The 27,492-nt window shown below is 44.2% G+C and overlaps 1 protein-coding gene across 3 annotated transcripts in view; it reads right to left on the bottom strand.

The window, feature by feature from the left end:
* Positions 1-13,643: 13,643 nt before the first annotated feature.
* Positions 13,644-27,492, bottom strand: part of sema4c (sema domain, immunoglobulin domain (Ig), transmembrane domain (TM) and short cytoplasmic domain, (semaphorin) 4C) — a 113,605-nt gene continuing 99,756 nt past the window's right edge. For all 3 annotated transcript variants that reach the window (XM_061766588.1, XM_061766590.1, XM_061766589.1), the window contains 8 exons: positions 26,155-26,330; positions 23,494-23,638; positions 22,964-23,177; positions 21,217-21,332; positions 19,679-19,836; positions 17,453-17,544; positions 14,897-17,214; positions 13,644-14,792 (listed from right to left, as the gene is read on the bottom strand). In XM_061766588.1, the coding sequence (XP_061622572.1) occupies positions 16,319-17,214; positions 17,453-17,544; positions 19,679-19,836; positions 21,217-21,332; positions 22,964-23,177; positions 23,494-23,638; positions 26,155-26,330 (1,797 nt within the window). In that variant the 3' untranslated portion in view covers positions 13,644-14,792; positions 14,897-16,318. The remainder of the gene's footprint in view (positions 14,793-14,896; positions 17,215-17,452; positions 17,545-19,678; positions 19,837-21,216; positions 21,333-22,963; positions 23,178-23,493; positions 23,639-26,154; positions 26,331-27,492) is intronic.

Here is a 27,492-nt window from a genome sequence, read left to right as displayed (position 1 = left end):
CGTGCCCGGAACACCTCACAGAGGAGGTGTCTGGGAGGCATCCGAATCAGATGCCCCAGCCACCTCATCTGGCTCCTCTCGATGTGAGGGAGCAACGGCTCTACTCTGAGATCCTCCCAGATGACCGAGCTTCTCACCCTATCTCTAAGGGAGAGCCCGGACACCCTTCGGAGGAAACTCACTTCGGCCGCTTGTGTCCTGGATCTTGTTCTTTCGGTCATGACCCACAGCTCGTGGCCATAGGTGAGGGTAGGAACGTAGATCGACCGGTAAATTGAGAGCTTCGCCTTTCGGCTTAGCTCCTTCTTTACCACAGCGGACCGATACAAAGTCCGTATCACTGCAGACGCTGCAATGATCCGCCTGTTGATCTCCCGTTCCATTCTTCCCTCACTCATGAACAAGACCCCAAGATACTTGAACTCCTCCACTTGAGGCAGGATCTCATCTCCGATCTGGAGAGGGCACGCCACCCTTTTCCGACTGAGGACCATGGTCTCAGATTTGGAGGTGCTGATTCTCATCTCAGTCGCTTCACACTCAGCTGCAAACTGCTCCAGTGAGAATTGGAGGTCACGGCTTGATGAATCCAACAGAACCACATCATCTGATAAAAGCAGAGATGTAATACTGAGGCCACCAAACTGGACCACCTCTACACCTCGACTGCGCCTTGAAATTCTGTCCATAAAAGTTACGAACAGAATCGGTGACAAAGGGCAGCCTTGGCGGAGTCCAACCCTCACCGGGAACGAGTCCGACTTACTGCCGGATATGTGGACCAAACTCTAACAGCCCGTATCAGGGGGTTCGGTACCCCATACTCCCGAAGCACCCCCCACAGGACCCCCCGAGGGACACGGTCGAACGCCTTCTCCAAGTCCACAAAACACATGTAGACTGTGTGGGCGAACTCCCATGCACCCTCGAGGACCTGCCGAGGGTGTAGAACTGGTCCACTGTTCCATGGCCAGGACGAAAAACCACACTGCTCCTCCTGAATCTGAGATTCGACTTCCCGATGGACCCTCCTCTCCAGCAGCCCTGAATAAACCTTACCAGGGAGCCTGAGGAGTGTTATCCCTCTGTAGTTGGAACACACTCTCCCAGTCTGCCAATCCAGTGGCACTGTCCCCGATGTCCACGCGATGTTGCAGAGGCGTGTCAACCAGGACACAACATCCAGAGTCTTTAGAAACTCCAGGCAAATCTCATCCAACCCGAGGGGCTTGCCACCGAGGAGCTTTTTAACCACCTCGGTGACCTCAACCCCAGAGATAGGAGAGCCCGCCTCAGAGAACCCAGACTCTGCCTCCTCATGGGAAGGTTTGTCGGTGGAATTGAGGAGGTCTTCGAAGTATTCTCCCCACCGACTCACAACATCCCGAGTCGAGGTCAGCAGCGCCCCATCCCCACTAAGACTGGGAACGTCTGGCAGAATCCCCTGTCAGAAGGAGTTTCAATTCCCACCTCTGACAGAACTTTACTCATGTTCCGGGGGAGGCGGGGGACATCGAGTCCGAGTGAACCATGTTCCGCGCCTCCATTGCTGAGGCAGCCGACCGAAGCTGTGGCCGTAAGGTGGTCGGTGCTTGTCGTGGCGGCAATCCCCGAACCCGTTGGAGGACACCAACGGTGAGTGATGCCGTCAAGCTGAAGAAGGAGCTCTATCGGGCCTTTTTGGCCTGTGGGACTCCTGAGGCAGCTGATGGGTACCGGCTGGCCAAGCGGAATGCAGCTTTGGTGGTCGCTGAAGCAAAAACTCGGGCATGGGAGGAGTTTGGTGAGGCCATGGAGAAAGATTTCCGGACGGCTTCGAGGAAATTCTGGTCCAACATCCGGCGCTTCTGATTAATACCAAATAAAGCTCGAGTCGGCTTTTCCTGACATTTTTGTCGTCGCATCTTACAGCACAAGCCATGGTCCGCAGAGAGCTTCTACAGAATCAGGGGGATCTTATTGCTCAAAGGTATCAGTCAGGTCAAGACATTCAATATACCATGGAACACAGTGAAGACAGTCACCATCAACTTGAGAAAATATGGCACAACAGTGACATTAGAAAGAGCTAGATGTCGCTCAAAAATGGATAAAAAGAAGTAAACTGGTCAGAGAGGCTGTCAAGAGGCCAATAGCAACATTGAAGGAGCTCCAGCTATAGTATTTCTGGCAAGTACTGGCTGTTTAGTATATGCTACAACATTCTCCCGTCTTCTTCCCATGTCTGGGCTGTGGGGCACAGTGACAGAAGCCTAATATCCAAGCCCAGCTACATTTTGCAAAAAGACACTTGCAAACTCCCAAACCCATGTGGTAAAATGCATAATGGGCTGATGAAATCGAGGTAAAACTTTTTGGTCATAATTCCAAAAGTTATGTTTGGCGCAAAAAAAATACTCATGCTCATCTCGCAAAAAAGCACACCATACCTACAGTGAACTTTTTATGGTTAATCAAAGGCACTTTAAACAGTGGTAGCTTAGTGTCGAATCCAATTTAACATGAGTTTTAATGTGATTGGTTGATTTTGAACACAGCAACATTCCCAGTAAAAAGATGGTGTGCACACTTATGTAACCACATTATTTCAGTTGCATATTTTGATGATTTATTCCCCCCAATTTAGTTGTACAGGTTATAGGTCACATAAGTGGTGGAAAAAGTCAATGATTTGTCTTGGTGTCATCTTCTTTTTTTGTATCACAAAACCTGGCATTTGAACAGAGGTGTGTAGACTTTATACTGTAGTCAATGGATATCATTCATTCATCTTCTGTTCCGCTTATCCTCACTAGGGTCGCGGGCGTGCTGGAGCCTATCCCAGAAATCTTCGGGCGAGAAGCGGGGTAACCTGAACTGGTCGCCAGCCAATCGCAGGGCACATATCAACAAACAACCATTTGCAGTCACAGTCACACCTAAGGGCAATTTAGAGTTTTCAATTAACCTACCACGCATGTTTTTGGGATGTGGGAGGAAACCGGAGTGCCCGGAGAAAACCCACGCAGGCACGGGGAGGACATGCAAACTACATGCAGACGGGGCCGAGATTTGAAACCCGGTCCTCAGAACTGTGAGGCAGATGTGATAACCAGTTGGTCATGATGTAGTTATTTCAACATAATTTTGACTATATAACAAGACATACAGTAATCCCCCCACCATTGTCTGCTTATATATTTTATCCATGATATATTGTATTTAATTGGTTGTATTATATTTTGAGGCAATAAAGCATCATTTTTGAAATAGCTACACTGTAAAATGTATGGACTGCATTTAGCAGGTAACCTAACAAAACTGTTTGTACACGGTAGTAAAATACTGAAATAAACCCGACACCGATGTGACATCATGACATAAGGTGAGACACATGTAATAACTGTATATTTGTCTGAAAAATGTAAAAGACAATAAAAACCTCAGAAAATTAAGTGGATTTGTTCAAAAATCAAAATGTTTTAACTAAATATCCATCTAGAACAGGGGTGGGTAAACATTTTGGCTCAGGGGCCACATCCACATTGACTTTTAAAATTTGACAGTCGGGCCAAGCCTGTCATGAACGGCAATGCCGTAAGGGCAGATCCCAAAAAATAGACTCCAGGTCAGAGGTCCGAACAATTTTAATTAAATGGCAGAGCAGGTGATGGCGAAACATACAAAACTAAAGGAACTCACAACCAGAGAGAATCAAAAACAGATAACGCAGGGAGACACGACAAACGGTCCGTGTGGTATAATCGTAGTGAGCCTAAATTTGGACAACGGTCAGAACGGCGGCAAAAACTAGTGAATATTCCGACACCCACACTCTGTCACGGTGCCCCCTAAAAAGGCTGATGATTACAATGTATGACAGGTGTGTCACAGATGTCCACGCCCACCCAGACACTGCAACACAAAGAAAAAACAACTTGAAACACAGGGCCATGACAGTATCCCCCCCTCAAAGGACGCCCCCTGGCGGGGAGAGAGTGGAAGGCCTGGAGAAGGGTAGGTAGGAGCTGAGATCCGATGACGATCAGCTAACTGCCTGTTGCGAGCCTCAGTACGGGACAAGGCCGCCCTTGCATCCCGCCACACCTGATGAGCCCTTCGGAGATGGACCTGTACAGACGGGACGACCACCTCCCTCTCCTGAGAAGGGAACAACGGCGACTGGTAACCGTATGCAGTCATGAATGGCGACCGTCCAGTGGCAGAGCAAACGAGGGTGTTATGCGCATATTCCACCCAAGGCAGGTGAGAAGACCACGAGGAGGGGTGCTGATGACAAACACAGCGAAGAGCAGCCTCCACATCTTGATTCGCCCTCTCAGCCTGGCCGTTGGTCTGCGGGTGGAAACCGGATGAACGACTGGAGGACGCCCCCAGCGCTTTGCAGAACAACCTCCAGACCCGAGAGACGAACTGCGGCCCCCTGTCCGACACCAGATCAGCAGGAATACCATGAACTCGGAAGACATGGTCAACAAAGAGATTAGCAGTCTCAAAGGTAGGACGGCAGCTTCGGCAGAGCAACGAAATGGGCCATCTTGGAGAATCTGTCGACTACACTCAGGATGACCGAGTTCCCTCCGGACAGCGGAAGGCCTGTGGTGAAGTCCAAGGCGACGTGGGACCAGGGGCGGGAAGGAATGGGCAGTGGACGAAGAAGACCAGCTGGAGGACGATGGGACATCTTGCTACGGGCACACACTGAGCATGCCGAAACATATTCTTTAACGTCCCTGCGTAGTCCCTGCCACCAGAACCGTTGGGAAATGAGGAAAAGTGTCCGACTGACCCCAGGATGGCAAGCGACTCGAGAAGTGTGTCCCAACTTCAACACCTCTGGACGTAAAACGACCGGAACAAACAATTTGCCATCAGGAACACCTCCCGGGGCCTGGACGTCCCTCCCCGTCTCCACCACCTTCTTCTCAACCTCCCACTGAAGCGCTCCCACCACTCGGGTCCCAGGTAGAATGGTCTCCACAACAGGCTGAACAGCAGCCGGGCCATGCAGCCGAGACAAGGGGTCAGGTTTGCCGTTCTTCAACCCAGGGCGGTAAGTGATGATGAAATCGAAACGGGTAAGGAACAGGGCCCAACGTGCTTGACGGGGGTTGAGTCTTTTAGCAGTCCGGAGGTAAGACAGGTTCTTGTGGTCGGTGAAAACTTGAAAAGGTTCCATCGTACCCTCCAGCCAATGCCTCCACTCCTGCAGCGCCAGGACAATGGCCAGCAGCTCTCTATTTCCCACATCATAATTGGCCTCTGCAGGGCTCAGGCGGCGAGAGAAGAAAGCGCAGGGGTGCAGCATCTGGTCGACCGGGGACCTCTGGGACAGGACCGCCCCCACACGTGAATCAGATGCGTCCACCTCGACAACAAAAGGAAGGTCAGGATTAGGATGATGTAACACAGGAGCCTTCACAAACAATTGTTTAATATGATCAAAAGTCACTTCTGCCTTAGGGGTCCATACAAATGGTATTTTATTGGAAGTGAGTCTTGTCAGAGGTCCCACTTTAAGGCTGTAATCACGTATAAATCGGCTATAAAAATTAGCAAAACCCAAAAACCTCTGCAACTGCTTCCTAGACGTTGGAGTTGGCCAATCAACCACAGCCTGGATCTTAGCTGGATCGGCCCGAAGCTGGCCCTTCTCCACAATGAACCCCAAAAACTGTACCGACTCCGCATGGAACTCACACTTCTCAGCCTTGACGTAAAGACGGTTTTCCAACAAACGCTGCAACACCATGCGGACATGTTGGCGATGTTCACGTAGATCACGGAAAAAGATTAATATGTCGTCCAAGTACACAAAACAGAATACATTTATCATGTCCCGGAGCACATCATCAATAAACACTGAAACACAGCGGGTGCATTCGTGAGTCCAAAAGGCATGACTAAGTACTCAAAATGACCTAATGCAGTATTAAACGCAGTCTTCCACTCATCTCCCTCCTTCATCCACACCAGGTGATAGGCATTTCGCAGATCTAATTTTGTGAACACCTTTGCAGACTGCAAAAGGGCAAACGCCGAGTCCAACAGCGGGAGAGGATACTTATTTTTTATCGTGATGTCGTTAAGACCCCGGAAATCGACACAGGGTCGCAGGGTCCCGTCCTTTTTATCGATAAAAAAAATCCGGCGCCCACTGGCGACGATGAGGCACGAATCAACCCAGCAGCTAGCGAAGTCGAAATATATTTCTTTAATGTCTCTTGCTCAGGCTTGGAAATCTGATACAGCCTCGCACATGGTAGTGGAGCCTCGGGAATCAACTCTACGGAACAGTCGTATGGACGATGCGGAGGCAAAGACTGGGCGCGATCCTTACTGAATACTAGTTGCAAATCATGATACTCAGCCGGTACTTTAGCCAATTCGATGTGCTCGTCTTGAACACGGGGGGTGGTAGTCAACATAGCAGACTGCAGACAATGAGAATGACAAAATAGGCTCCAATTCACAATCTGTAGTTGATCCCAATTAATATCTGGATTATGAAGTTTTAACCACGTTAATCCCAGCACAACTGGAGCAGATTGACAGAGCATTACAAAAAATCGCCGCGATTCGATGTGGTTACCAGAGAGCTTTAAACACAGAGGAGCCGTAATATGTGTTGTAACCGCCAGGAGACGCCCATCCAAATCAAAAACTTTTCTCGGTTTCCTAAGTCTGTACAGTGGACAATTTAGAGTCTCTATCACACAGGAGTCCACAAAACACTCATCAGCTCCGGAGTCAATCAACGCGGGAACTGCCGCCAAATCCCGATACTTCGCCCGGCAATTGCAGTCTCCTGTCGTTCGATCCAGTTCTCAATTCACCGGGTACCAAGTCTTCATCAAAATACTCACACGATGAGACGTTCTTTCCGGAGGCAGAAGGCGCTGTCACCATCACCTGGCCGCTCTGCTTGGAACGCGTAGCGTCACTTCCCCGTGAAGGTCTCGCCATGCAGGTGGATACCTTGTGTCCTGGTCGGCCGCAGTACAGACACGCCCCCGCTCTCATGCGTCTCCGACGTTCCGTCTCCGTCAGTCGGCCCCCACCGAGTTGCATCGGCTCCTCCATGGCCAGGGCCGGCTCCCTCGTCAACGCCGAGGTGGATGGGGGAACACAGGTGGCGTCTTCCATTGACGGCAGGACAGAGTCCCCGACGAAAAATGCCGCTTAACGCCACATCGCCGAATCCACTCTCTGCTGCCAGGATGCGGAACGAAATGGAGTATTCGGCTACTGACAAGTCCCCCTGCGAATGGTCCAACAACCGACTACCGGCTTCCTTGCCCTTGACGGGGTGATCAAAAACTCTCCTCAGTTCAGATTCGAATGCCGGGAAGGAGGATGCCACCTGACCCGTAAGTAGACTCATTATAAAAGCCACCTTCGTCTTATCCTGGGCATACGTGACCGGTTGTTGGTCAAATACTAGGGTACATTGATAAATAAATTGACCGCAGCCGCCGAGCTCCCCAGCATAACGAGGTGGATTTGGGAGACAAGCTTCCCTGGCGGGTGGCACCGCGGCCACCGTGTTGGTGGCGGGTGCTTTTGCCAGAACCAGAGGTAATCCAAGTGCACACACCTGATCAACCCGAGAACTCAGCGTACTGAGATGGGTCGTTAACGCCGTAATTGCCTCCCTGAGCTCGTGTAACGATGTCTCGTGTCTTCCAACCAAATGTCCCTGACTTGCCAACGCTTGGCGAAAAGAGTCTGAGTTTGTGGGATCCATTTCAGGTCGGAATATTCTGTCATGAACGGCAATGCCGTAAGGGCAGATCCCAAAAAATAGACTCCAGGTCAGAGGTCCGAACAATTTTAATTAAATGGCAGAGCAGGTGATGGCGAAACATACAAAACTAAAGGAACTCACAACCAGAGAGAATCAAAAACAGATAACGCAGGGAGACACGACAAATGTGTGGTATAATCGTAGTGAGCCTAAATTTGGACAGCGTTCAGAACGGCGGCAAAAACTAGTGAATATTCCGACACCCACACTCTGTCACGGTGCCCCCTAAAAAGGCTGATGATTACAATGTATGACAGGTGTGTCACAGATGTCCACGCCCACCCAGACACTGCAACACAAAGAAAAAACAACTTGAAACACAGGGCCATGACAAAGCCAGAAGCTTACATATACAAAAAAAAAGGCATTGTAGTGTTCATACTTAGATTTACTTTTAATGGGAACAGTGTTGTTTTGTTGATCACTTTTTTTTGCCAGTGCATCAAAGTCTGGTGTTAGTTTTGTTGTGGCAATTCTCAGAACACATCCGAGGTGTTCATCACTCAGCTGGGATCTGTAGGATGTTTTGTTGGTGTTCATCACACGAATAGTCTCTCCCCACACATATGTAGAGCCAAACACCACCAGCATCCTCTGTGCCATCTTCCGGATTTTTGGAATTTTGTCTGCGCTTAATGAAGCATAAAACTCATCTAGTTTGAGAGCTGAACTTCTCTTTTCAGACAGTATCACACTGGAGATCTATCAGTTCCATCTGCAGCTCCCGTGGCGCTGTTTCAGGGTCTTGTGTGACTGAATCTCTGATGCCAGTTTGTCAGATAAAGGTGTTTTGCTGAGCCTGCAAGCTCATTTAACCGCTGAGCCATAGCCATCAGTTCCTGCGTTGATTGGCTGTTAGCATAATCAGCATGCTTGGAAGAAAACTGATGGCTGATGTTATATTCCTCTAAAACCGCAATGGTTTCTTAACAAATTAGACATACAGCCTTTGACCGGACTTCAGTGAAAAAGTATTTAGTAGTCCATTCTATATTAAACACTCGGCACTCACTTGTCAACTTTTCTTTTCTTTGGCCCACTCATGGTTGAAGAAGGGTTCAGAGCAGTAGCAGAGTAAAAACAGAACAGCCAAAGTCGAGTCAATGTATCACTGTACCGACTGCGCTACCTGGTGGAACCACTGGGCATTACAACACAACCTGGTGGGACAACTCGGCATTACAGGACAAGGTCAAATGAATGTAGATTTTTGCAATGACTTGGGCGATTCTGTACCAATATTTGGCGGGCCGGATTGAAATGATCAACGGGGCGGATGTTGCCCGCGAGCCGTAATTTGCCCATCCCTGATCAAGAACAAAGCAATTAAAAAATAAAGTTTGTATGCCCCTTCAGAAGATGGAGATGATGCTCCTTAATCTCTTCAATTTCTCCGCTCCTTTTACATTTCCTCTCGCATGTAAGAAATGGAAACAACATTTTTCTTTCCAAGCCTGCTCCTTTCTTGCTCTTACTGGTAACATGTGGTGTCATACAGTTCAGGGTGCCCAGTGCCCACAAACTGCAACAATTACCTCCTCCATTTTTCTCTACTCAACAACTGTACAGTACATAGTCCATTCTCGATGCTGATTGGCAGTCACGACGCAAATGTGGTTTGTAGTTCAACTCTCCAAACTCTAGCGAACAGGCAAAGGAGCCACATTTCCGCCTGCCCACCCCACTTGTGCCGCGCATACGGGTTTGTGTCTATTCACACGAACTGCATTGACTTTCCGTGTAATCATGCGCTTTGAGTTTTTTTTAATCAAAGAGTTGAACCTCTAAAGTCGGAGAACTACCCAAATTACATTAGTGTAGCAACCATTCAGACATAACTGATTTATCGAGGTTTTGTCGTTGCTAGGACCTGTTCATAACAAACAAAGCAATGTGGTGCCCCCTTTAACGATAAAGATCATATACTAGGTAATACAAACACTTAACTCATTTAATGCCAGACGTTTTTCAGAAACTGGGATTTTAACTGATATTTGAAGGCTGACAGAAAATTGTGTTCTACAGCTATAGAAACATGGAACCTACCAAAAGAAAGCTGTAACCCTCTTCTTTAATCAGGAAAAAAAATACATTTATACCTTTTATCATTTAGTAAACAGCAGTTGAACATAGGAAAATCTCGGGAGTTGGTTGACATGATGATTAGGAGAAAGGTTGATATATTGTGTGTCCAGGAGACCAGGTGGAAAGGCAGTAAGGCTAGAAGTTTAGGGGCAGGGTTTAAATTATTTTACCATGGTGTAGATGGGAAGAGAAATGGACTAGGGGTTATTTTAAAAGAAGAGTTGGCTAAGAATGTCTTGGAGGTGAAAAGAGTATCAGATTGAGTGATGAGGCTGAAACTTGAAATTGAGGGTGTTATGTATAATGTGATTAGTGGCTATGCCCCACAGGTAGGATGTGACCTAGAGGTGAAAGAGAAATTCTGGAAGGAGCTAGATGGAGTAGTTCTGAGCATCCCAGACAGAGAGAGAGTCATGCTTGGTGCAGATTGTAATGGACATGTTGGTGAAGGAAATAGGGGTGATGAAGAAGTGATGAGTAAGTACGGCATCCAGGAAAGGAACTTGGAGGGACAGATGGTGGTAGACTTTGCAAAAAGGATGCAAATGGCTGTAGTGAACACATTTTCCAGAAGAGGCAGGAACATAGGGTGACCTACAAGAGCGGAGGTAGAAGCACGCAGGTGGATTACATCTTGTGCAGACGATGTAATCTGAAGGAGGTTACCGACTGTGGGGAGGAAGATTAGGAATACAAAGGCAGAGCAGAGAACCACGTGGTGGAAGCTGAGAAAGGAAGAGTGTTGTGCGACTTTCCGGAAGAGGTAAGACAGGCTCTCGGTGGACAGGAGGAGCTTCCAGAAGACTGGACCACTACAGCCAAGGTGATCAGAGAGACAGGCAGGGGAGTACTTGGTGTATCCTCTGGCAGGAAAGGAAAGAAGGAGACTTGGTGGTGGAACCTCACAGTACAGGAAATCATACAAGGAAAAAGGTTAGCTAAGAAGAAGTGGGACACTGAGAGGACTGCGGAGAGGTGAAAGGAATACATTGAGATGCGACAGGGCAAAGGTAGAGGTGGCAAAGGCCAAACAAGAGGCATATGATGACATGTATGCCAGGTTGGACACTAAATAAGGAGAAAAGTATCTATACAGGTTGGCCAGACAGAGGGATAGCGATGGGAAGGATGTGCAGCAGGTTAGGGTGACTAAGGATAGAAATGGAAATATGTTGACTGGTGCCAGTAGTGTGCTAAATAGATGGAAAGAATACTTGGAGGAGTTGATGAATGAGGAAAATGAGAGAGAAGGGAGAGTAGAAGAGGCAAGTGTGGTGGACCAGGAAGGGGTATAATGTTAACTAGCGTCACAGATTACGTCATGCAAATTGCAAATTGTAGAATAACAAAGTTTCAGAAAGACTGGGATTGGTATCGTCATATTCTAAATTAGAACACGTTTGCTACCTTCTGGCTCGTCAGTCAGTGAGATCTCAGAATGCACTTACGGTATGTAAAGGGAAGGGCAGTTGTTGGTCATTGGTCATTTACCAATAAAATACGCAAAGAATTATTGTGTGTTAAAAGATAAATAGGTAGAATGCAATTGCTTCATGATGGATTAACCTGAATCTCTTATGAGTAACAGCTAGTGTGTGGGCGCCGGGCACAGTTCTTACAGACGAGCCTCTTTACTTAAAATGCTGTTACATTCCACATGACTAAACACGTTGCTCAACTTCTTATGTTTTGAAATCTTATCTGGCTTCCTCACACATGCTAAATACAGTAGAAGCATTTTAAGTTAATTAGAGACTAACGTATCTGTTAGTGTGAATGGTTGAATGGATGGAATGTTTATATATGTGCCCCGTGATTGACTGGCGAACAAAATCCTTCTCAACCATAACCCTGAACAGGATAAGCGGTAGAAAAAAAAATGGCTTGATAACACTCACTAAATACAGTGAAATAATTACTCAAGTACTGAGTAAATGGTCAGTAACTTCTTTTTTTTTAACCACAGCATGAACATCAATAATAATAATAAAAAAAAATACAAAATAAAATGCAAATTCTAATGTTGCTTTTTGTGGGCATGTGTTTATGCACAGTCAAAAAAGTGGACCAATGAAGCGGTCCACTTTTTCACTCTTTTCACTTGAGAAAACACCGTGCAGTAAATTGCAGATGTTTTTTTTTTTGTAGTTTTGACTGTGCATAAACACATGCCCACAAACAGCAACATCAGAATTTTCATTTTATTTTGTATTTAAAAAAAAAAAAAAGTTACTCACTATTTACTCAGTACTTGAGTAATTATTATTATTATTTTTTTTAAAGTTACTCAAACTTGTGACACAAGTTTTGTGAAAACTCATATCATCTTTCCCCATTGAAATGAATGGAACTGCCATTATTCTGTTGGAGCCCCCACCCAAAAACGAGACTTTTTTTTGTTTTTTAGTAGTTTGCTTTTTAATAAGTAGCATTCTATAATATGGCACTTTATAAAAGCATACTGCAACGTCATTATGAAATAGAATTTAAAGAATCAAACGGTTTTTGCCACATTTCCTGTTTTAACTCAACGGAGAGTGTGCTGCTTCTTCTGGTGTGCCCTCCTTGTCCACTTGGGGGCAGTATAATACAGACAAAGTGTTACATGTAGACCAGGGGTGTCAAATTTTTATCATAGGCCACGTAGATCCGATTTCCCTCATTGGGCCATTAGGACTGTGAAATTGCCTTATCATATTATTACATGTACTCAACAAATTCATGGATAACCAAGTTTTGAAATCAGTTGTTTCAACTATTGTTTAAGTTAATGTAAAAGGAGGTTAGGTAACACACACACACACACAAAAGCTTTTGCAATAGCTCAACACTTATTACACCTGACAAGTTGTAAGTTTTGGTTCAGATTTGAGCTAGAATCATGGAAGTTGAGAGACAATTTGCTTTCGCGGGCCACATAAAAAGATATCGCGGGCTGGATCTTGAGTTTGACACCTGTGATGTAGTGCACAGTAAGCGGCAGTTATCATAGTCGTATTCAGACAGGATAAAGAATATATGCCTGTATTGTCTGCCTACACGTGTTGCTGCACCATTTGTGTTCAAATAGTTACTGCCTAAAGGGTTTTTCACACTCCAACACCGATGATATTTATTACCCAGTTTATGGCGATTTGCATTGTTTGTTAGCTAAGCTAAACAGACTTACCTAAGGCAAAGCAACGTGTTTGTTTTAAATACACAACGTATAATTCTCTTAGCTTTGTGTTCAACTTGACGGTAACCTTCAGCTCGGTGTGGCAATGAACAGCTTAAAGTCTCTTTTTTAAATAATTTTTCACTATCTGCCAAGCTGCTTCTTGTTGTGAAGTGAGTTGTGTTCACTGCCACCATACAGCGCTTATATTTAAACACTTTGCTCTCAAGTCAAAGCTATAAATCGGCTTAACGATGGCTCCTGTCTCGAAAAAGCCATAGCTGTAAGTCAAGGCACACTTATCTCAAGGCACCACAATATATTGCCTACTGGTTGGCCATTTCTGATAAGACAATCAGAGATTATCTTGCTTGTAGAATTAAAAAAAAAACACATTTAATTGAAATTTACCATTACCACTATTTTCATCCATTCTCTGTACCACATCCTCAGTTCTCTTAAAATTTTATCTAGGGTTACTTGATTGTACAGCTAGGAGAATAACACCCATCTTAATGATAAACACACCTCCACAGTGATAATTAAAATAAAAAATAAAAACAAGGCCCACTCCAACAAAACACACAAATTAAGTAGATCTCTTTTTTTATTTGTGTATATAGTATGTATATACACACATATAAAAAATAAGGGCATATGTACAATGATAATAAATATCAACGTGTTTGTACAAGAAATAAGTTACTTAACATTACTTTAAGAACAAACATAAAAGATCAATAAGATAGTGAAGTAAAACTATGTCATATGAAAACCGGGATGAACAGAAATGAAAATACTGCACTGGAGTGATTGAAAAAAAAAGTGAAAAGATTAAGACTTAAAACACATGCATTTTACTCCAGCAAAAGACCTCTACTTGTTCAATCATTCTTTTGATTTTTTTTTTTTTTTTTTGCAAAATGCAAAGTAAAGCAAAGCCTGATAACAGAAGAAAAACTCTAGATAACAAGACCAAGTACCAGAGTATTCAGAGATGTTTTAACTTTGTCAAAGTATTGAATACTATTAAGTGCACACATTCTACCACTGATCTGCTTTAAATCAGAAGCTTCATATTTGGTTTTTGGCAGCTAACAAATTAAATAATGATTTTGGTACATTGGTAACCCTTCATTAAGAGGAACAAGAATCAGGTCCAGCTGATCACAGCTGACAAGTTAACAGGAAACAAACAGAAAATCCATTAGCCTTAAGCCATTTTTTTCCCTTGAGGGAACATTTTGCTGCAGTCAAAATATTCAGAAAGCTTGCAGACATCAGCTTAGGGTTGCAAAGTGGACGGACAGCTGAATATTGATCTGTTTCTGAAAAATAATTTAGGAAAAATACAACAGAAAAAAAATCTGCAGTCTACTTTGGCTTACCCAAAGGTGACGTGACACATGGAACACAGCCAAGAAACAAAATCCTTTCCTTGAACCATAAAATCAAAACTATTTTTCCCCAAAGAGAGCATTAGTGTTTTACAATACTGTATCATATTCAAAACTCCAAAAATGCTGAATCCAAAAAATGCTTTTGTACAAGGATGATCGAAATGTACAGTCCTTTCGCTGTTGGTCATGCAACATGTTGGTCTGACGGCCGAGTACCTCTTTGACCATGGGGTCATTTGGGATACGCAACATTTGAGACCCTTGTCCACAGTGTGTTTCACAACAGAATATTAACTTCTTGCTTGGCTCTCCTAGGCCATCCAGGCATGTCCCAAAAATACCCCTGTTTTGACAAAAGATAGAGAGAAAATGTGGAAAATTGAGTAACAGTATCTATCCCCAAAAATGGCACTTATTTAGTTTGAAACAAATGAGTTGAAACAATACCTGTAATAGATTCAGAGGCGCTGTCTTACTGCAGCCTGTCAGCGGGGAAGTAATCATTTCTGTCTGACCAATCCTCAAATTGAGATCTTGTGTGTTTCTCAGTGTTCTTCACCTCTAAGTCCACAACACGGCCACCCCAAACTTGGTCTCTGGGCATCGGTAAGGGAGGGGATTCAAGGCATCCTGTCACACACTATAGTCCAGGCTTGTAGACATTCAAAGCATTGGGCGTGTGAATGAGCGTCGCAGTTTCCTTCGTTGCAGGGCAAGTTAACACTGTCACTATACAAAAGATTAAGCACTTTTTGAAACATCCACAGCAGTCGCAACAGTGAGGGTTCAAACTACATTCTCCACGCTTGTTGTCTTTGTGTTGTTGAAAAGTGTGCAGTCTTCGTCTTATTGCTGAATGCCAACAGCATTTTCTTTTCCAAGGGAATGAGCAAATATCCAAAAGAGTTCAATTGAAACACATATTTTCATCAATATGTGGTTCTCACGCACTTTGAGTAGGTCACCGTGCAGGGTACAGCCTGGAATGTGAGCACTTATTTTTCTTCACAAAAGGTCGACTCAAGTCACTTGACAACAACTTGAAGACTGCAGTGGTCCTCAAGAAAAGTAATAATAATAAAAAAAAATCCTGGAGAAATGTCTTAATTCAAACCAACCATCACAACTAGGCTGGGATTCACAAAGCAGACAAAAAGAAATTGGGCCAAAACATTTACAGAGATTGTCCTTCATTGAGAAACTCCCTTGTGTCTTCATTTTATGTCACCTATGTAGCGCTCTCCTTGTCTCTTGCCTTTTCACAGGGCTCCTCATACACAAAAATGATTGTTGTCTTGCTTCAACATTAATTAGCCTCTCCTCTTGGCTCACCATTACAAATAAGGGAAGACTAGCTTCCAGGTTTAAGTGCAGTACAAGCTGAAAAATGAAGTCTCGGTAGAATAGTAATTTTTTTCTTGCCAACCATCAACTGTTCCCAGCACAAATGCTTGAAGTCTCACTGGGTCTGCTCAACATGAATTAAATGTGCTCTTCAGACAACATATAATGCCATTGGTTTGATTACCATGCCTACGGTGTACTCCTGTATAAATACACAGTTTAGACGAATGGCCATTCCACAGTAGAAGCAGAGAAAGTCCAAGACTTGGTAATTATTGTGTGCTCTGACACAATAATTATCTGAGTATGTGTTGGTGAACCATGGGTGAGAGTCTATATTTAACATGCTATAAATGTCTACAGTGAGCCAAACAGGCATTGGCAGGGCGAGGGAAAGAGCATTTGTAGGTGGCAACGTGTCACTGAAAAAGAGAGCGAGCAGGCATCCTCAAAAGGAGGGAGGTAGGTTGGTTGTTTTGTTTTTTCCAACTCAAGGGAATGGCGGAATGACGGCGGAGGAAACGCCTAGACCGACGACTCCTCTGGATTAGCGTCGGGCAGCACGCTCCTCTGCTGCAGAGTGCGTCTTAGCTCTTCTTTGAATGGGCTCGAGTAGTCATTCCCACCCATGCCCAGGCCGCCCAGCCCGCCGCCACCAGCGCAAGCCCCGCTAGCCCTCTCCTCCCCTGTTGTGCTCAGGTTCAGGCGAATGTAGCCGTTGCTACCAGAGCCTCGGATGTTGGTAAGACTGAGACGGCTGGGGGAGTGGATGGGCTGGCCTGGAATGGCACTGGGTGACGCCGTGCTGCTGACGCTGTTGGGCCCAAGGGCGTGACCGGGAACAATTTTAAGTGAGCCGTCTGAGTAGTAATAATTGGCACCCGTTTCCCAGAAGCGGTCCTCGTCGTTGGACATTTTGCTGGGCACAAACGTGGGTGGCTCCTTCGGAAGGGTGATGGGATAGACCAGGGTACTTTCAAGAGGCTTCATCTCAGCTCCCTTTCCAAGAGCCAGCTTGAGTCGCCGGCGCAGGTAGAGAGCTGCAACCAGGAGCAGGAGGCACACTGCACCAAGGGTGATGACCAGCACCCAGAAGAGCCCCATGCTGCTGTCTGGAGCACGGGCTTCCATGAAGACAGGCGCACTTGCGACTACAGCCACTTGGTAGCGCTCGGTTTGAAACTTCACACCCTGCTCCTCGGAATAGCAGATGTAGCGTCCTGCTTGGATCTGGCCCGCTTCAGGGACAACGAGGGCCTTGAGGGTCCGGTCGAAGCGTGGCCCTCCAGCCTCGGGGTCACCGAGAAGGAGCTCCCGGTCGTTGACAACCCATAAGGACTGAGCCAGGTTGGAGATCAACTGGCATGGTAGCACCATGTCTGAGCCCACCACCACTGTGACATTCCGAAGGCGAGAGTGTTCTAGAGAGGAATGGGCAAGGGAGTAGGGATGGAGACAGGAGAGATAGTTTTAGTGTCAAACACAATTATTCAAATTTATATTCGATATTAGCAATCTCTCATCCACACAATTTACCCAGCTCGAACTAAATGCATTCCCTCATTACATCAAGTACATCCACTTGATTTTCCAACTTGTTCATGCGCTAACATTCAACCCCCACAAGGGGCCACTGCTGAGGCACATCCCCTCACTCACCAGGGCTAGGGATGGAGACAGACTTGTCAAACTTTGCTTTTCCTCGGCTGAACCTTTCCAGCATGAGGTCTTGTGACAGAGAAGTCGTAGATCTGAAGAGGAGAACACAGCTTGAGTTGAAGCATAGTCTTTTGCCAGATTGTACTATAGACAGCATTGGATTCTGTATGTCAGGGGTATCCAACTAAAATTTTAAAAGGTCCAATTCGAGAACATTTCTTGAAGCAGAGGTCCGGAAGATCATCTAGTGTCTATTTATTGTGATATATATTTAAGTAGCCTGCCTAGTCATCTGCATTTGCTTGTAATCAATACCGCAGTCAAATACAAAAACATTTATTATTGTCAAGTAACAGAGAACTAAACAAATACGTATGACTGCTGATTTACATACCCTGACAGAATTTGTGAAATTTATATGTATTTTAAATATGACTGATGACTGAACAAGGACCCTCATTATTGCTTTCTGGTTATGTTTTGTTTAATGATTGTACTTTTCTGAAATGCCTGACAGTTTAATTTGAATTCCATTAAAAATAAAATGAAATGCATTTTGCCTGGTCCTTCATGTTTTCTTCAAAGAATTGTACACATCTTATAAATTCTTCCCGGGTAATCAAACATATGAGCACAACTAAGTGTTCTCTCATTTACTAAAATTAGGGCTGCAAATTTCAAAATAAATAAAAAGAGAAAGTTATACATGTACAAATAAAGTGCTTAACTTCATAAAACTAAAATAAGGTTGAGCTTCCTCTTTTCTGGCATCTTTACTGACACAACATCCATCCATCCATTTTCTGAGCCGCTTCTCCTCACTAGGGTCACGGGCGTGCTGGAGCCTATCCCAGCTGTCATCGGGCAGGAGGCGGGGTACACCCTGAACTGGTTGCCAGCCAATCGCAGGGCACATAGAAACAAACAACCATTCGCACTCACAGTCATGCCTACGGGCAATTTAGAGTCTCCAATTAATGCATGTTTTTGGGATGTGGGAGGAAACCGAAGTGCCCGGAGAAAACCCACGGAGGCACGGGGAGAACATGCAAACTCCACACAGGTGGGGCCGGGGATTGAACCCGGGTCCTCAGAACTGTGAGGCTGACGCTCTAACCAGTCGTCCACCATGCCGCCACTGACACAACACAGAAGTAGAAAACAATTTTACATATTTTAATTGAACATCTTAACAATTGAGCCGATTTAGATTGTTCAAATCGGCACGGTCGTCGACTGGTTAAAGCGTCTGCCTCACAGTTCTGAGGAGCGGGGTTCAATCACCGGCCCCGCCTGTGTGGAGTTTGCATGTTCTCCCCGTGCCTGCGTGGGTTTTCTTTGATTTGATTTCTCCGGGCACTCTGATTTCCTCCCACATCCCAAAAACATGCATGGTAGGTTAATTGACAACTTTAAATTGCCCGTAGGTGTGAATGTGAGTGCGAATGGTTGTTTGTTTCTATGTGCCCTGCGATTGGCTGGCAACCAGTTCAGGGTGTACCCCGCCTCTTGCCTGATGATAGCTGGGATAGGCTCCAGCACGCCCGCGACCCTACTGAGGAGAAGCGGCTCAGAAAATGGATGGATAGATTGTTCAAAACCTTTATGTTTTGTTTTGTAATGGCGTTTCTCCATCTTTACTTAACTTCCACGCCGAGTCTCTTTCTTTCTCCCCTGCTACGTTTCTCCTCATCTCTGTCTGGGCTGTGAGCATTCAGCGATCACTGCCTGAGATCTGATTTGATTGGCTGAAGGGGGGCTGAACTCACATGTGATTTGTCGGTTAGGTTCGTCACCACCATAAAGCCTGTCATGCTGTGGTGTTTAAATTAGAAGCACTCTGTATGTCTTGAATCATAACCTTTCTTTTTTTTGGCTATGGTGTGGGTCCGTATGGTACTGCTTCTGGGTCTGGACCCGGACTTCCGTCCCCCAGATAGTGACCACTGCTGTATGTGTACAGTATGTGGAATCAAACATTTATACATCCTGATGTTTTAACCCAATCTATGCATGTGATCCAACTCTATAATCTATTGCTGGTTTGTTTCTATAAAGAGCTTAATGCTAAGTGTTGATGAGTATGACACTCATTAGCAGAGTTCAATATGGATTTCTAATATAAATTGTTTAGGCTTTCGTAGACTTTGAAATGTTTGTAATCAACACTTAAAGTATCAACGATAGACTACAATTTTAAATGAATAATTTTGCGTATATTCTTACCCTCGGTGAAGGTCAATGCGAACACAAGCTCGACCCTCACTGTCCCAAGCGCAGTAGGGGTCTCTGGCGAGCAGACAGTCTGGCTGAGACTGATAGCGGCTGCAGTTGGCTAAGGGCAACTGGAGAACCTCTGAACGAGAGCCGATGTAGACATACTTCTAACGAGAAACAATGAGAGAGAGAAAAGAGAAAAGCAGATCAGAGACAGTTGAAATGGAAGAAGAAAGATACAGACAGAGAAAGAGACTCATTTCGGGGTTGGAGGAGATAATGGGATAATCACTCTCAATTACAATAACATTTACCCTACGACACTCTTTCCAGTGCAATCTGGGCTGCGCTCTTTTCAGAAAAGCTGCAATAAAATGTCTGGTGTGGCTAAGTCAACATCAATGAGATAAACAGTGGATTTCAAGGGCTGCCGACAAAAAACAAGAACAACAAAAACACGCATTGATACAGGGGGACAAGGCAATGTGGAGCCTCAGGGAAAGAAAGTGTCAAAGCAGGCCAGGGAGACTGAGAAAACAGCAGGGGCACGGCACAGGTTCAATTTACCACAGCGGCCGAGGATTGTAATTACTGTTATTGTAAAGCGGGTTTTGGGATTCATGAGGCGACAAAGGGCAGCTTGATGACAAGGTAAAAAAAAATAACAACTGCTCAATGGCAATGTGATGTGATGGCAATGGCACAGGACTCTTGATAATGCTCTGGTATTGTGTCTCAGATGTTTTTGAAAGTTTATCGGAAGCTGCAGATGACAGTTATCTAAAAAAAAAAACCCTACTCATAAATTTGCTGAATTACAGATTTAGACAAATAATAGGCGGCACGGTGGACGACTGGTTAGAGTGTCAGCCTCACAGTTCTGAGGACTGTGCATGTTCTCCCCGTGCCTGCGTGGGTTTTCTCCGGGCACTCCGGTTTCCTCCCACATCCCAAAAACATGCATTAATTGAAGACTCTAAATTGCCCGTAGGTGTGACTGTGAGTGCGAATGGTTGTTTGTTTGTATGTGCCCTGCGATTGGCTGGCAACCAGTTCAGGGTGTACCCCGCCTCCTGCCCGATGATAGCTGGGATAGGCTCCAGCACGCCCGCGACCCTAGTGAGGAGAAACGGCTCAGAAAATGGATGGATGGACAAATAATACTTTCAACCGAAGTGTTGACATATAAAGACAAATCAACTGAAATACAAAAACAGTTTATGTACGAAAAACTAGGAATGCATTTCGGAACAGTCTACTGTTCTTCTGATTTTTAGACTGCCGAGCATTTGAAAAATTCAAAATTTAATTTGAACTGCTGAGTAACAGCCTTAGTGAACCATGATGATCTGTCTCTCTCTCTCTCACTATGTATACAGTGTGTGTGTGTGTGTGTATATATATATATATATATATATATATATATATCATCATCGTGATATTATTCTGGGAACATTCTGAGACACAGTAGTAGTAGCTTCACTACTGCCACACTATAACTTATTACATGTAGTAGCCTCTGGGAAACAGCCAATAACTGTACTTACCTTGGAGTGGGAAATGGTCAGGCTGTCTACTGGCTGGGCTATGTCAAACAGCTGGATTTCTTCTATCACATGGGCTTCAGAGCCCAGGATAACCACCCTCTGCAGCCATCCCTCAGCTGTAACACACAAAAGAGGAAAAGCAAAGTGGATTTATGTAAATAAAGTTTTATCTGATCATTAAGAAACAAGATGAAACATTGAATTCATGATATAACCGGTCCGTCAATTAGACTCACCTTAGAATATGTATACAGCCAGTTAAAATATGCATTGGAGTTAGAACATTGTACAGTGTTTGACTTAATAATGTAAAGAATATGCTATTCAATTTTATATCTTTACATATGATTAACACCATTAAGGAAGATACCAGATGACTGTGGAATTTTATTTAATTACGAATGACAAAATACCACATTAAAAAAATGCAACTTTGAAGTTGTCAGTCACAGCATGTCTGTTGTCCTACTGTCAAGTACTGGTGGTGTAGTGGGACATACTGTACATATGGACATATTGTGGGATCACACAACTCTATTGCAGTATAGGGACTAGTCTTGGTCAATTGCAAACTTGTATGGCGTAGTGTTGTAAAAAAAAAAAAAAAAAATCACTGGACAAGCACTCCCCCCTCTCATGTTTTCCATCAGCTGTTGCTATGTTGCAGCTAATAGCTAATCAAGCCGACAGCCCAATTGGCACAATGAGCGCACGTCTGCCAAGGTCCCTGTTGAGTTTGTGCTGTGAAGCACAACGAGGGGGGATCTGCACTTGGCTCAGGAAAAGCGAACATGTATTATAGCGCCTGTGTGTGTGTGTGTACCAATGTGTGCGCACATTGGCCTCATGCGTTGCCCACAGAACCACCATGTGTCCGCTGCTTCTAAACAGTCACCTGCCATACAGTAGTCAGTTGACCACTGCAGCTAACTGAATGCTAAATAGTTGCCCTTTCATTTATGAGACACATCACAAAGAGATGTCTATCTGATTTGTTTTGCTCGTGATTAAGATACCTACTGAGGATTTTTGATTTAAGCCAAAACAGGACACCTGCACATGGGCCCGATGGCCATTCACAAGAGATATTAATTATGTCGCACATACGCTGACATTTCCTTTGATGCATGAAGATGAATCTCGGCATGCAAATCAAGCACTTAATTGAAACCCAGCTGAAATGTGGCCAGATGGCGTGTTGTTTTCTGCCATCTTGCTTGATACAAGTACCTGTCCAAGTATAATGCCACAGGCGGAAAATGCTCATCTCTTCAACAAATATTATGTGCTGCTCATCTAAACAACAGACACTTACATTTAGCAGGATCTGAGAAAATAGCATGTTCTCTGTACTGAATGTATTTGCACTTCCAGGACACAATACAGTACTATACACCAGAAGCTGTGTAAAAATAACAATCATAACATTAAGCAGTACTTTTCAGTTAGACTTACCATGGCACAGTTTAGAATTAAGCAAGTTGACAATGTACCGTTCTGTGAATTGACACCACCCATAAACAAGACATGCAAATATGTTTGAAACCTATGGAAGTCATGATTCTCTGCTGAGCACTCAATGAAGTGAAGTGTATCTAGCGCCACCACACCAATCCCGTACATCACCAATTGTACTCCATAAATTGTACAGTATTTGGTACCATGTACAACTTTGTTGCATTTAAGTCATACCAAACTACATTGCTTGGTGGAAACCGATAAACCAGAAACATGATGTAGTTTGTACCTGTGCCAAGGAAGAGAACATTGTAGGCTCTTTGGTCTAGACCAGTAACCCGATCCACGACCAGCCTTGTGAAGTTCACACCCTTGGTGAGAAGCAGGGGGCGAGCAAGTGCTTTGTCCTCCATCAGCGGGTGCTTCTTGGCAAAGTTGAGTGTTGCATCAGGTAGCTGCAGAGAGCTGTTGTAGCCGCTTTCCCTGTCTGAGTTCGTTATACACTGAAGCACAGACAGAAAAAAAGGCACGGACATAAGAGAAATGTAAGAGGAGAAGAGGATCGTAAGAAACGAAAGTAGGCAGAGGCCAGAATGAAAGGGACAAGGAAACAGAAGAAGAGAAAACTTTTTAGCATCCCTTTCTTTTTCTTTCACTCCCACACCCTCCCACGACACAATTTTCTGTGCATTTTCACTGTCATCCTGGATCATTACACTACAATAGCTTTTCATGTCTTCTCATCTGTTTTCCACCATCATCACATCACACCACACCAGTATAACCATATTTCCTTTGTTCGCTATATCTGTTTCTTACCGATCCAGGCCGTGGGTTGGGAACAGGTCCAGTGTAGCGCCCCCACCTTTGGGATGTCTCCCTGTATTCCTTGTAGGAGCCTTCAAACACCTTCTTCACATCACTGATCTGGTACTGACATACCGCCGACACGTCCACGTCACCCCTGAAACATTGCAGGCAAGGCAAGAAGTTAGTGATGTGCAGTGGCATAAAAGGAGAGAGACGAATTAGCTGTCATCCTGTTGTGAGAAATGTGATGTTTCGCTTGCAAGTAGCTTCTGTGCTGCTGCACGCCCAGCATGGCAAAAGAAGAGTGGGAGTAATACCACCCATCCATCCATTTTCTGTACTGCTTATCCTCACTAGGGTCACGGGCGTGCTGGAGCCTATACCAGCTATCTTCGGGCGAGAGGCGGGGTACACCCTGAACTGGTTGCCAGCCAATCCCAGGACACATAAAAACAACCATTCACACTCACATTCAAACCTACGGGCAATTTAGAGTCTTCAATTAACCTACCATGCATGTTTTTGTGGGATGTGGGAGGAAACCCGAGTGCCCGGAGAAAACCCACGCAGGCACGGGGAGAACATGCCAACTCCACACAGGCAAGGATGGATTTAAACACTCCCTGCTCAGAACTGTGAGGCAGATGTGCTAATCAGTCGCCCACCGTGCCGCCGGTAGTCATACCACACAGGGAAATAGGTAAGAAAGAGGGAATAAAATAAACTGTCTGTATTTAAGGATAAAGATAAGAGTTATCCTTACATAAGGAGGATTTCAGAATAAAGATAAGAGTTATCCTTAAATAATGACTATTGTTAACTTGACTACAATGTGTGCCTTAATACAATTGTCCAAATATTGAACCAATGTGACAACATAGACTTCATTTTATAAGTCAGTAGATGGGTTGACACTTTGTCATTGCAGTGTCAGTTACGTATTCCTCGATCGTACATGGAACCATATTTGGTAGTAACCTAATTTTTCAAAATGGACCCTGGACTTGTACTAAGAGGTACGTGTTTTTATAATTCGGAAAGCACAGCTCCTGGGTTTAATATGATGAATTCCATCATAAAACAGCACTGGTATCTCAGCATGTCAAAAAGCTAGCAGATTCATTCAGATAATGGTTTAAACTGTAAGTCATCCATCCATCCATCCATCCATCCATCCATCTATTTTCTGAGCCGCTTATCCTCACAAGGGTCGCGGGCGTGCTGGAGCCTATCCCAGCTATCATCGGGCAGGAGGCGGGCCCTGAACTGGTTGCCAGCCAATCGCAGGACACATATAAACAAACAACCATTCACACTCGCATTCACACCTACGGGCAATTTAGAGTTGTCAATTGTTAACCTACCATGCATGTTTTTGGGATGTGGAAGGAAACCGGAGTGCCCGGAGAAAACCCACGCAGGCACGGGGAGAACATGCCAACTCCACACAGGCGGGGCCGGGGATTGAACCCCGGACCGCAGAACTGTGAGGCAGACGCTCTAACCAGTCGGTCACCGTGCCGCACTGTAAGTCATTATTAGAATAATATTCAATTATCTTAATGTTATCTTTTTTAAGATTCATTTCACTGAATGAAGAAACAAAGCTTTAAGTTCAAAGCTCGTTCACTTTGCCACGTAATATCTCAACGAGGAATACAAAAGTCTCCAGTCAAAGAACACTGCCTTGGGACAGAGGACGTCTCAATTTGGAAAAAGAAAAACCCCTGCCCTTGCTCCTTTTTTCTTTGTTGTCAAACAAGTCATCGACACATGACACGCCCCAAAAATTATATTTGAATTTCTTTAATGGTAAGACACCTCAACACACCTCCCTCCCTTCTCCATCCAAGCAGAAACTAGCGTTGTAAATTGCAAATACCTATTGTGGCCATTAGAATCAAACATGTTGGAAAAGTAATGTATCAAATAATTACTAATGTGATTTGACCAGTGTATACAATGCCCAATTATGGCTTGAATACCAAATCATATACAGTAAATTACAGTGGGCAACAAAAAAAATATTGTATAACATTATTTTTTTGCTGTTTTAGGACAATTTTAATGTGCTGAATCCAAATATCACATCGGTTTTGCTCAATCAGTTCAACTTTTTGAACTATGGCCACAAGTCTTTGTTTACATGTACATGTATTTTTGCTTTAGATGTTCAACTAAATTCATGTCCTGAATTTTGAACAAGGATGATCTACCATTCAATTTACAGGTACTTACTTTTATCAATGTGTACTATTCAATTTACAGAAAGCAAAGTTTGTAACATTTGATTAATAAACTGTTAACAACTTGATTTGATGATTGTCTTAAAAACCTGACCTGAACAAGAGAAACGGATGTCATTTTCAGATTCATCTATGCAAAATTGTCTTAAATCAGTTGTGAAAACATAGACAACTTACCATTTTTTTTTTTTGTAACCCAGTGTTATCTATTAGAGTTGTTATTTCTGAAACCAGGAGGATTTTATAAAAGGCCGTTAGGATCAAACATGTTGGCAAAGCATTGCATTGTCTTTCCCTATATCAGATGTAAATAATAGTAATAATTTATTATTGAGAACCAGCGAATGGCATATTTTAACAGGTTATGACATTCAAGATTTGATTCAGTTATTTTCAGCACTGGTGTCATTTGTGTTTGACTCACCATTGAGCATGAAAGATGCCAAAGAAAGTAGTCCCTCTCCAGTCTTGCCCTGGCAGCGTGAAGACAGCCCGGAGGTTGTTGAAGGAGACATGACGCTCGGGGAGGGAGCAGTCCAGACGGGCCTTTTGGAAGGTGGTCCATTTTTTCTGCAGCGTCCGGCTACCACCAAGATCACCCTGAGGAAGAGACATGCCAGGTCATTTACAGTTACAAAAGAGCCCTTCCAAATTTGAAGTTTTATGTACCTTTGGGCTCAGAGGCAGGTTATACCCCGGACTGGTCACCAGCCAATATTAGAGCACAAATAGACAAACAACCATTCACTCACTCAACTCACATTCACACCGAGGGAAAATCGTAAACCCCAAAAATATTTTTGAGTGTCTACGGGACTTGAGTGTGGCATAGGCTGCTTAGGAGTCATATCAGCTGGTTTGATCAGCAGCTAAAGATGCTATTGTGACATTTCATTAGCAAACAAAACAATTGTCTTTATTTTGATATAGCACCTTTAGAAAAGCCATTGTGCCAAATAATGTCATTCTCAATGTCCTCAGTGATTGTGTGTGCTCAAGGAAGACATACAGTAGATGTTAATGGTAATGGTCATATTATAGCCGTTAGAATGAGACATAGCACATTGGTGCAAAACCAGTATTACCAGGATGCACTGAATTATTCATTGCTCCAGCATTCATCATGTGTGGGGCATCTGTTTATAATTTCGTTCAAAGAGGTTTATTGTTCTTCACAGAGGAGACATTAAAAGGCATATACAGTGTGGTTAATTACATACATCTTCAACCTGTTAACATTTAGGGACCTATTTTCGTGAACAGCGTAAATCCTGCGCTGCAGGTGGCGCAAGTGTGCGCTAGAGGCGGGTTAGAGTGGTGTTGGTAATTTCATAGACAAGCTGCAGCTGGTGGATCTGAGAGTGGGCGGACTGTGCTACTGTGGGTGTGTGTTTACAACCGACTTCATTCGCCTGTCACGATAACAATTTTTCCAAGACGATATATTTTCCACAAAACTATCACAATAAACGATAACAGTTGTGTTTTAATGCCTCTGAAATAATAATATTATTATAAGAATATTATTATTTAGTATATTTTATTTTTTGCTTTTAAAGCAATTTCCTTTTTCGTTTCTCTATTACTCTTTACTCTGTGATATGGATCCTTCTGGATCTGAAATAAAGAATAAAGGGCGGCAAGACGAGAATGGTTTACCTGGAGCCTTGTATTCCGATTATAACCGGTTCAGAAGCCCAAACCGAATGAATATACTCCATATAAACACAGCAATCGGAATAAACAGGCTGAATCCAAATGC

Source organism: Phyllopteryx taeniolatus, chromosome 3 (assembly GCF_024500385.1).
Source record: "Phyllopteryx taeniolatus isolate TA_2022b chromosome 3, UOR_Ptae_1.2, whole genome shotgun sequence".
Taxonomy (NCBI): domain Eukaryota; kingdom Metazoa; phylum Chordata; class Actinopteri; order Syngnathiformes; family Syngnathidae; genus Phyllopteryx; species Phyllopteryx taeniolatus.
The sequence above is the reverse complement of the archived record's forward strand: the minus strand, read 5'-3'. Positions and strand labels throughout refer to the sequence as shown.